Below are 12244 nucleotides of genomic sequence, written 5' to 3' on the forward strand. Positions count from 1 at the left end.
AGGTGGCCTCTTCTGCCCAATAGTGAGTGTGGGGTCACGTCCTTGAGCACAGATCAGTCGCTCTCACGCAGGCAGCATCCCTCTTGAAGTCACCTGGGCGGCGTGTATGCAGCAAAACACTACACACCGGTAAAGGGTCCCCTCGGCACTGAGAAATCTGTGCAGGTGACAGTCAAAACGCAGTGTGCTCTTTTCAAAATGAAGACTTCCGAAAGGAAGTGTAGGTATGTACACTTATAATTTGTAAGGTAATTTATAAACAATTATATTTTTGTAAAAAAGATGAAAGGGCATTTAATACTGGTTCTCATTATCTATAAATAGAAGAAATTTTTCATAAAGTTTGCCAGGACAATTTAAAAAATAATGGAACCAAAGTTCTTTGAATTTATTACTTTTTTATTGGAAGAAATGATGTCATGTTGCTAAATAATGTTATTAAGCTGTGAGCTGACAGGGAGGCTCCCGTTAGTTCCTAAGCAGACTGAAAGCACCATGTGTGGCGTCCTGCCAGTCACTTGCCCTAGCACCCGCTCCCCTCACAGAGGCTATTAGGGTCCTAACACCGAGCTCATAAATTACAACAGGATGCCTGGTGAGGCATAAATTAATTTTTAAAAGTATATTTAATTGTTTATTAGAGAAACTCTTAACAGCTTCTCTGTATAGACAGAATCAAAAAGTCATCTTGGAATTATCGGTGTTCATCATAAGGTCACCTGAGGGACCTCGAAGTTATGAAAATATGGTTTCCCCCACTCTCCTGTCCCTTGGGATGGGGAAACCAATTTGCTGTAAGAGAAGGAAGGGATGATGAGAATTCAAACTTTTCTCTCAGAGATTTCAGTTTAGGATAGAACAGATTGACCCTGAACTAGGTCTGCAGGCCCAATGAAATATAAATACCTCAAAAGGGCACTTGACATGAAGGCAGACACTGGGCTGATACGTTGGCTCAATAGCAGGGCCTAAGAGTGGAGGCTGCACCCTGACCAGGCGGTGGCGCAGTGGATAGAGCATCAGCCTGGGACTCTGAGGACCCAGGTTGGAAACCCCAAGGTCACTGGCTTGAGCATGAGATCACAGACATAACCTCATGATCGCTGGCCTGAGCCCAAATTACTGGCTTGAGCAAGGAGTCACTGGCTTAGCTGGAGCCCCCCACCCTGCAGTCAAGGCATAGCTGAGAAAGCAGTCAATGAACAGCTGAGGTGCTGCAACTATGAATTGATGCTTCTCATCTCTCTCCCTTCTTGTCTGTCTGTCTGTCTCTCTCATGTTAAAAAAAAAAAGAAAAGAAAAAAGAGTGGGGGCAGTCACACGTTGGGGAGCAATTGCCGAGCTTTGTGTAAAGACTTAAAAATTTATATTCTTGGATCCAGTGTAGGAAACCCCTAAAGTAGAGGAAGGATCCCAATGAGCAATCAACTGAGAAATGACACCAAAGGGCACCAACTAAAATGTCAAAGCACCAGTAGACTACAGGTCTCTTTGGGAATAAGACTGTCACCTCCTTGTCATTTGCAGGCAATTTAGGTCAGGGAAGAGAATGATATGCTGGGCTCCATTAAGCAATAAATAGAAAAGCAGACATGTGACTTTATTACTCCAAGACAATGAACATAGACTTTAATACCAGAAACACGGGGTTAAGTTTGACCATATTTGATTATTAAATTAGCTATTTTGTTTATTCTCTACCTCATTTTATGAAAGATTTAAAACTGAATTCTATAAACCTGCTCCTTTCTGTACTGGGTACTTTCAGTCTTAGTATTTCCAGTTCCCCATGGTGGCCTTTCTTTAATCCTTTGCACAGATCTATGAATTACATGCAGGTCAAGGTTCTTTACTGGTCTGCTTTGGCTTGGTTCATTTCTCTTCTGAAGAAGCAATCCCAAGCCTCACCAGATTCAAAGGGAAGGGACACAGACCCCACCTTTTGATGGAAGGAATGGAAAAGAATTTCAGCCATGTGTTCAAATTACCATAGTCCAGCCTCTGACTACAATTTTTTTACATTCCCTTCACAATCACTATGCTGATGTTCTCACAAGATCCTCAGGAGTCTCATCCAATTAAAGTATCAGGCTCAAGATCAAGGTCTGGCTCTCTCCCCTTACCGGCCTCAGGTCTAGGTGTAGATGAGGCTCCTCTCCTGAGGATGATATCTTTAGCTAAATCACTGAATTCATTAGCTACACTTCCTATTTCCCACATTGCCATTGGCAACAGTGTGCCAAATATTTCACCACTGTGTAGCAAGTTGCCCTTCCATCTTGCTGCTACTGGTGTTATCCTCAATTTCTTTTAAACTCTCATTACAGTCTCCTCACAATCCACTGGGCTTCTGAACCTGGTTTCAAAACCAGTCCCATGTTTTAGGTTTATAAAGCCAGGTACTAAATTTTGTTCTGCTTATCTGCTGTTGTTGCACTACCTCTCACCCGATCTACTGGCTTAATACAACAATTCTATTTTGCTTGTGACTTGGGGAGTTGGAAATTTTGTAAAGCCTCAGCTGTGTCTCTTGGGGTCTCTCATGCAGTAAGATGTTGACTGTGGCTTCAATTATCTGAAAACCTTAAGGGGCTGATAGTGACTCTCTATCCCTAGGAGCTCAATAGAATCTATTGACCAAGACCCCTACATGTGGCTTCTCCCTGTGGCTTAAGCTTCTCATAGCATAGTGACAGAGTTCTAATCTAGTTTGCATTAATTTAACTTTTTAAAGTTTTCATTGTCTCAACTAATACAGATTATTATTCCTAGGGAAATTAAAAAAGAACAAATTTTAAACCCTAACTCCAAGTGTTTTCTTTTTTTTTTTTTTTTTTTTCATTTTCATTTTTCTGAAGCTGGAAACAGGGAGAGACAGTCTGACAGACTCCCGCATGCGCCCGACCGGGATCCACCCGGCACGCCCACCAGGGGCGATGCTCTGCCCACCAGGGGCGATGCTCTGCCCACCAGGGGGCAATGCTCTGCCCATCCTGGGCGTTGCCATGTTGCGACCAGAGCCACTCTAGCGCCTGAAGCAGAGGCCACAGAGCCATCCCCAGCACCCGGGCCATTTTTGCTCCAATGGAGCCTTGGCTGCGGGAGGGGAAGAGAGAGACAGAGAGGAAAGCGCAGCGGAGGGGTGGAGAAGCAAATGGGCACTTCTCCTGTGTGCCCTGGCCGGAATCGAACCCGGGTCCTCCGCACGCTAGGCCGACGCTCTACCGCTGAGCCAACCGGCCAGGGCCAAGTGTTTTCTAAGTAAATACAACAAGGAAATAATTTACTCAATTGGAAACCCATTTTAAAGAAAAAATAATATTGAGTGTTAAAATTGTGCTATTATTGTATACATAATGTATGAGGATAGCAAGGAACAATTTGCATAGAAATATTCCTATTCTTTTTTCTACTTAGCAAATAATTGAGTAGCAACCATCAGTGAACAAAAGAGGGCTATTATCATAAATGTTAGTTTGATCTTTCAAAAAAATTTGATTACCCACTACCCATACTTCACTCCATCCACTTGAATAGAGGTTCTGCTTTTCATCAGTCAAATGTCAAGTGCCTTTCTTGCGTGCTAGCTGTCTGGCCATGTTTCATCCAAAGGGAAAAAAAAGAAAAAGTTTCCTCAGCAAAATTTGTAAGAAACATAGCTCTTTAATCATAAAACATGGACAAAAGATAAACGCAAGAAGGTCCTGGTCTAACAAAATGGCTAAAGATGCCAAACTACAGAGTGTCCGTAAAGTCATGGTGCACTTTTGACCAGTCACAGGAAAGCAACAAAAGACGATAGAAATGTGAAATTTGCACCAAATAAAAGGAAAACCCTCCCAGTTTCTGTAGGATGACGTGGCAGCATGTGTGCATGCGCAGATGATGACGTAACACCGTATATACAGCGGAGTAGCCCACGGCCATGCCAGTCAAGATGTGGACGGTACAGAGGAAAGTTCAGTGTGTTCTGTGGCTTGCTAAATTCGAATCCATAACCAAAGTGCAACATGAATATTGGCGCATTTATAACGAAGCACCACCACATAGAAATAACATTACTTGGTGGGATAAGCAGTTGAAGGAAACCAGCAGTTTGGTGGAGAAACCCCGTTCTGGTAGGCCATCAGTCAGTGACAAGTCTGTAGAGGCTATACGGGATAGCTACCTAAGGAGCCCTAAAAAATCTGTGCGTGAGCCCACATCGAACTGCACTGAATAGGTATGAAACTGGGAGAGTTTTCCTTTTATTTGGTGCAGATTTCACATTTCTATTGTCTTTTGTTGCTTTCCTGTGACCGGTCAAAAGTGTACCATGACTTTATGGACACACTGTACTTATAACATCAGTGAAACTGATGTGGCATCATTTTTCCTTGGGGATAGGTAAACTCTGTTAATCATTTTCTTCTTTTAGCCCAATGTGGGACATAACCAAAGAGTTAAATATATATTAAAAACAGTCCACTAAGACTATTTGTAGTTCAGGTAAAGAAAGTATATATTTTTAGTAAAGTTGGTGAGCCACTCATTTTAATAAAAGACCTCAGGATTAGTTTGGGAGAAGTCACTGAATTAATCCAATACTGAACACAGTTTTGCATTGAGGATCATTTATCTTCTAATTTTCTCATGTGAATTAAGGCATTTACAAACTGAATCTGGAGATCTTAAAGAAAAACGCCGATTTCTTATCTCCTCCAGGGGGATGATGGTGTGTACTCCAACCCTTCCCTCTACTGTCTCGGCAAGACAGAGTGGCAGTGGCTCCCCAGCTCCACGTAAGGACAGAAGGAACTTCTATGTGGATTGTAACAGACGGGCTCTGAGATATGGAGAAGAGACTTTATTATGCTATAAGGTCCCCTGTAAAAAGAGTCTAGACATAGTATAAGAACCTTATGGAGTTTCTGTATTCACTCAAATTATAATAACCAAAATTATGGGTTGCCATAGAAACAACAGAGTAAATTGCATTTAAAAGTAATTTATTAAAATTCAGAACCACATGGTAGCAAATAAACTACTATCTAGTATTTGATGCTGCTCAATATCACTTCATTTACTTATCACAATAGCCCTGCCTAGGAGATAATATTTTTATATTTTACAAATAAGAAAACTGAGGTTAAGAAACTAGCCCAAGCTTGACCAAGCATTGGCACAGTAGAGAGAGCATCGACCTGAGTTGCTGAGGACCCAGGTTTGAAACCCTGAGGTGACTGGCTTGAGTGTGAGCTCACCAACTTGAGTGCAGGGTCGCTGGCTTGAGCTCAAGATCGCTGGCTTGAGCAAGGGGTCACTGGCTTGGCTGGAGCCCCCCAGTCAAGGTACATATGAGAAAGTAATCAATGAACAACTAATTGCCACAACAAAAAATTAATGTCTCTCATCTCTCTCTCTTCCTGTCTGTCTGTTCCTCTCTATCCCTCTCCATCTCTCGCCAAAAAATAAAATAAAATAAAAATAATAAAAAAAACAACTAGCCCGGTTTACCAATCTAAGGAAACCCTACATCTACTTTTGACTCCAAATATTCTTTCTCTTATGTAACATATTTCAATTCTATGAAAAAAACATAAACACAAACAAAAAAATTATATAGACCAGAGGAATGTGTACCAAAGTCAGAGAAGCTAAAATTTCATTAGTTTCATTAGTATAAGAAAATTTATTTTATTATAATATTCAATTTATGAGTTTGTCTACAACTACACTGACATTTAGATGTTAAAAGAAATACCAAAGGAATCTTCTAAAGGTCTTAGAGTACATTAGTTTTGTGATTTATACTCCTTTAGTCTTCTCTCCCTCCCTATCTTCCTGCCTTGCTTTTTGAATTCTACAATTCTTAGTGGCCTTTGCATGGTATTACTGAGATGATGGTCTGGAAATTACTTTCAATTGTTCTCAAAGGATTTCTCTTATTGTAAGATAAATCTGAAAAACAGGGAGTATTTTCCATTGTTTCCTAGGTAGGCACAGCTTTCTTGCTGCTAAGACATTCTATTCTATTCACATTAAGTCCAGCCATGAGTTACTGGTACTAGAAACTATTATCTGACTTTCAAGGCTCCCATCTTAATAATAATATATTTAAGTTTCTTAGGTCAACATCTAAAGGACAGGACTAGAGTCTCTGAGGGAAAATGTGATAAATCTACATGCAATTGTAAATCCTTTTTACAAAGAATATTTATACGAGTTCTTTTGTTTTCTTAAAATCCAAATAAAGAATTTCTGTATTTTTCCAATTTATTTTAACTTTCATAGAAAAATCTTTAACCTAACAATAAACTAATAAATAATAGGGTGTCTCTTTCTAGTAGGCAAAGATAATAGGACTTCTTACATGTCAATGCATTATCTGGTGAAATTCTTTTTTTTTTACTTTTGCTTTTTTTATTCTCCTACATAAATGTTAGACTTATTTCATCATATCATAAAATAGTCCTCTTTGAAAGACGACTGAAATTACATTAAATATCTTTATCATTTCATTTAACATTTCAGACTCACCTTTTTATTACTGTTATAGTACAGTCATCCCTCCACATCTATGGGGGATTGCTTGCAGGATCCCTACATATACCAAAGCCCATGGATGCTCGTTTCCTGTGTATAAAATGGAGTAGTATTTGCACAGAACCTATGCATATTCTCTCATATTCTGGTAAAATTCTTAAGAATCGCTCTTTCTCTTTATTATTTTATTTTAAGCATTTATTTTTATTTTTTTAAAGACTTTATTGACTTTATAGAGACAGAGGGGGGCAAGAAGTATCAATTCATAGTTGCTCCACTTTAGTTGTTCATTGCTTGCTTGTTTTATGTGCTTTAACAAGGCAAGCCCAAGGTTTCACATCAGTGACCTCTGCATCCCAGGTCGACGCTCCATCTACTACTGCACCATCACAGGTCAGGCTGCTTCTTCTTTTTAAATTTCTTTATAAAAAATGGTTATATAATACCTAAATTGTTCTAAGCCTTAGTTCTTATTAGTGAATAGTAATATGAACATACTTAGCTGATTAATAGAATTTCAAAAGTAAAAATGATTTAAAAGAAATCATAAGTTTTTTCTTCCTTCTTTATAATTATCTTTATTTAATTAATTTGGGCTTTCCTTGGAATAAACTACTTTGTGTTTATTTTTCACTGTATCTGGTACCCGGTGAGTACTGGTGAGCCATATTCCCTCCAGAAAAGACAACAGTAACAAGATGGCTTTATAAAGTACGGTAAGTGATTAATGTTAAACATGTGACATTGACTTAATTATTTCACTAGCAAATGTTAAATATCTTCTATACCTGCATTTACTTACCTATAACTCCTAAAAGGATATAGCCAATAATGAACAGTATGAAGATTATGCAGCACAGAACATCTGTACAACCCCTAAAAACAAAAAACAAAAAATTAAAAGGGGTCAAAGATGAACTCTTGCTTACTGCACAAAATATAATAATATACCATTTTATATCGAATAATTCTAAAAGTTAGATTACATGTATTTATGCAATCAAAGACTACAGCAGCAATAAAGGGGTCATAATTCCCTGACTAAAGAAGTTCTGCTGGAATTTTAGCATTTATTCTTTTATTCTTTCTTGGTTTTCATTTATAAAATGTTTTTAGAAATGAGAGTATGCCAACATTGAGTAATGATTTTTTATTTGAAATTGTAATTTAAATTATTTGATTTTATGATTTTCTTCATGCCTCCCCAACACAATATATATATATATATTTCCATTTCTCTTTTTCTCTATTTTCTTTTTACATACATATTTTAAGGGTATTATTTTAAATACAGGACTAACTATATAAACTTTCCTGGGAACTAGAGTTATAACTATTCTAATGACTCAAAAATATAATTTACCTAGTTATTCTGTAAGCTAGATATAATCAAATTGGATTTAGAGAAAATTTGGCTCATAGCTATTCAGTGATTTGCTAAGGATCACAAGTCAAGCCAGGATCCAGCAGGGATACTCAAGGTCTTCAACTAAAATAATTCCTATTCCCAGTATTATAGCTTGCTCAGCTTTTAAATGGTCTGGAAGGTAAAAGCTATGTCTTGAAAGTGAGAAACAATGTAAACATTCTCTATTTGAAACAATAAAAAATTGATTAGTAAAGAAAAAAAATCAACCTATTTGACAGGATTAAAAATTGCACATAAGAATTTTCACAGCAAATTCTTGCTCTTCAGGGCAAATGGTTATGCTCTAATCATTTCCACAAGCAGGCTGAAGTTATGCAGTATTTTTTGTGGTGGTGGTAGTAATAATAATGAATAATAATTGTACAGTAACAGACACAGTAATTTCTTATACTAATAAAACCCTGTTATACCTTTACTGCTTTCACTGTAAATTTTCTAAGAATATAGGTTGTTCATAGTAGTAAGGTAAATTGACTTACTTAAGGTCCGAGAGAGAGAGGCAGTTAACAGAGGCAGGCAAACATCTAGGTCTCCAATGCCACACTTTTTTATTTAGTAGTTATGTTGATATGATTACAATTTTCTGTAAACATTCAACTGACCACATCTAATACTCCACACACATCCTTACTACCTCATAGTAGGAAACATACTTTTCATAGAGGAAGCTAATCATGCCCAATGCAGACACAAACTGTCATTTGTTTAAATCCAATTCAACCCAGGAATTTAAAAATTCATTCAGATTTAAAAATGTTAAGCCTGATAATAAAAAGAGAAGGAAACAGAGCTCTAGTGTTCTTTAATTAATAGCCGCTGATAGCAAAACTGCGTGGGGATGAGAAGAGCGAAGCTGCTGGTTCACGTTTGTTCTGACACTCCTCACCATCCAGTTCTCATTTCATCGGAGCAGTGGTGAAATAGTGTGAAATCTAATAAGAAATGCCTGCAGGTGAGGAGCTAAGGGAGAGAAAAGTAGAACACTGGAGTGCTTTAATTAGAAGTCTTGAAGTTGTCAAAGCCCTTGTGTGTAATCACAACTACCAAGAGGAGAGAGAAAGGGATGAGATTGGAAGCAGCAGCCAAATTATATCCATATGTTTATATCTATGTATTTATAGTATATATAGTACATACTGTAAGGTATATTTATAATGACCTAATGTTATATAGTTGTATAATGTTATGTATGCGTAAAGTTACGTATTAAGTGCAAGAAGAGGTAAACATATATCCTGGGAAGATAAATGAAAGAAACTGCCAATTTCAAAAAACAGAGCACAAGGAAAGAAGGAGAGCTCCAAAGGATATTTTTAAACAGTAAAACCTGCATTCCCCAAGTACTGGCACTGATGAATGGGCATCAGTTGAAGTTATGGTTCCATATGGGGTTTTAGACTATAAATTCTGTTTCTTTTTGGTGCCAAGGACATACTGTAGTACTATGGACTACTTGGTGCTCATCCACCACTCCCTTGACCACACTCAGGGCTCTCTGCTCATGGACCCTTTAGATTCTTCCTTTGGAAAAACAATATGTGCCAATTTCTATGGGATTCCCAGGTATACCACTACTGTCCTGGTGTAACCACCACCATGAACGCTTTTACTCTCAAAATTGTCCCAGTATGGCTCTCCACCCCATCTTCTAAAATCTCATTCTTCATATGGGAGGATTCCCTTCTTTTTTTAGGGCTAAGTAATATTCCATTGTATGTATACAACACACTTATAACCCATTCATTTGTCAGTGGACATTTAGGCTGTTTCCATATCTTGGGTATTACAAATAATGCTTCAATGAATGTGGGAGTGCAGACATCTCAGATCTTGATTTCAATTACTTTGTATGCGACAACAGGAATAAACCTGGAGGACATTATGCCAAGGGAAATCAGCCAGTTGTAGAAGGACAAATACTGCATGATTCCACTACTTGAGATACCTAAAATAGTCAAGTTCATAGAAAAAGAAAGTAGAATGGTAGATGCAAATGGCTGGGGGAGGAGCAAATGGGGAGCTACTGTTCAATGGTTATAAGTTTCAATTATGCAAGATGAGTAAGTTCTAGAATCTGCAATCTAACATTGTACCTATATTTAACAATACTGTGTTGCACACTTAAAATTTTAAGAGTGTAGGTCTCCAGTTGTGGTCTTACCACAATTAAAAAGAAAAAAGATACACATAGGTGAAAAATGTAATAATCTGCTCAATGTCATGTACTGTATAAATTAAAATTTTTGCTATGAATAAGCTTCATGTGGGTATCAAAGAAGTTAATGTAAATATTAAAAAGTGAAATTTAAAATTTTTTTAAATTTAAAATTTTATCCTTCAAATCAATTCAAATGACACCTCCTTCATAAAGTTTCCAACTAGAAGAGACCCCTCTCATCTCTGTAGACTTACAGAAATTTTGTTAGAACATATTTAAGGCAATTATCTTCCGTTTATTATAATACAGTCCAGCAGATGGTAAACTATAGCCCAAGGGCCAAATCTGGCCTGTTACCTGGTTTTATATAACTTGAGAGCTAAAATGAATTTTACATGTTTAAATTGTTTAAAGAAACAAAAGAAGAACATTTTTTGCCATATGAATTATACAAATTTCAAATTTTAGTATCCATAAATAAAAAGTTTTGGAAAGTAGGCACATTCATTCATGTACATATTGTGTATGGCTACTTTTGGGCTACAACAGCTTTTAAGCAGTTGCAATACAAACCACCTGGCCCACTCTGCCTAAAATATTTACTACTTGGACATTTATAGAAAAAATGTGCTGGCCTCTAACCTAGACCATATAATCTTCTACAGCAGCATTTAGCACAGAGCCTTACATGCTGTAGACACACTACAATCTATGTCCCATGAATGATTAGTAAGACACACCTCTGACTGATAGGCTAATGTATCATAAACAGACTCTGCTGAAACTCACACACACACACAAACATTAGGTTAAATTCAGAGGCAATAAGAGTTTTATCTATTAAGTGCACGTTTCAGTTCCACATTAGTTCTCATTCTCCAACAACTGTCATTCTGTTTCCTTTCCAGAAACAGCTTTTTACCTTCATTCAAAAACTGCTTCATTTACCAATTTTCTTTCTTTTTGGCAGATGAAATTCCAATGATATCAACTATCCTGAAAGGTCATTAATATTAAGCATTAGACCAAGAATGGAAATCCTAAAAGTCATTATTCTCTGACAGAACATCCATTCGTGCCTAATGAGTCAGTTTGGGAGCTGTTCACTGCTAGTAATTTCATTCAAATGATTCCCTCTCCTTAGAAAGTTCTTGGTGTCACCTGGCTACATCTGTCTACAATGGCTGCATTTATAATCCACAGTCTAGACGCATTGATCCTCTGTGGTGGTTCTGCCAGCACCTGCACAATGCCATTTAGTCTTCTGTTCCCTCTCAGATTCTTAAGGCAAAATTCTGTTCCAGCAAATAGAATGAGTGCTTCACTTCCCAGAGGCTTTGTTAGAGGACAATGTACTTGGGGCCCATCTTCCAATCTTCACCAAAATACACTTAGCAAACTACAGAGTGTGTTTTGAATGCGATAGACCATCTGAGTTGATGCTAATCAGTGAGGAGACTTAAAACATTTTGGGCTACTTGAGGGTAAAGTTCCATGTAAGTTAAAAATACTGTAGTGCTATTCCTCCATTCTTCACTATTTTTTTTTTATAGAGACAGAGAGAGTCAGAGAGAGGGATAGATAGGGACAGACAGACAGGAACGGAGAGAGATGAGAAGCATCAATCATCAGCTTTTCGTTGTGACACCTTAGTTGTTCATTGATTGATTTCTCATATGTGCCTTGACCATGGCGCTACAGCAGACCGAGTAAGACCTTGCTCAATCCAGAGATGTTGAGTCCAAGCTGGTGAGCTTGGCTCAAACCAGAGAGCCCGTGCTTAAGCTGGCGACCTCAGGGTCTCGAAATTGGGTCCTCCACATCCTAGTCCGATGCTCTATCCACTGTGCCACCACCTGATCAGGCCATTCTTCACTATTAATGGAGAATCTGTCGATTTTGTGAGAGGAGCATTCTCAGTCTAAAAGCTTGTATTTGAAGGGTTCATTTGTATGCCTCCTGTTATTTCCAGCTTCTCATCTCCTTCTCAGATACGTTATCTAAAAGTTCTCTAGTGTTCTGTTACCACAGATTTAAATTATGCCATGTGCACTTTTGTGTCTGTGAGAGCTGAGGTGTTAGAAATAGGTAAGTTACACTAGCCATCTCTACAAGTTTAATGAGAGGTTAAA

At 37.8% G+C, this 12244-nt stretch overlaps 1 protein-coding gene across 3 annotated transcripts in view; it reads right to left on the reverse strand.

Annotated features, from left to right (window-relative positions):
• SLC44A5 (solute carrier family 44 member 5) overlaps positions 1-12244 on the reverse strand; it is a 433851-nt gene that overhangs the window by 77309 nt on the left and 344298 nt on the right. For all 3 annotated transcript variants that reach the window (XM_066372206.1, XM_066372205.1, XM_066372207.1), the window contains one exon: positions 7328-7401. In XM_066372206.1, the coding sequence (XP_066228303.1) occupies positions 7328-7401 (74 nt within the window). The remainder of the gene's footprint in view (positions 1-7327; positions 7402-12244) is intronic.

Source organism: Saccopteryx leptura, chromosome 3 (genome assembly GCF_036850995.1).
Source record: "Saccopteryx leptura isolate mSacLep1 chromosome 3, mSacLep1_pri_phased_curated, whole genome shotgun sequence".
Taxonomy (NCBI): Eukaryota; Metazoa; Chordata; class Mammalia; order Chiroptera; family Emballonuridae; genus Saccopteryx; species Saccopteryx leptura.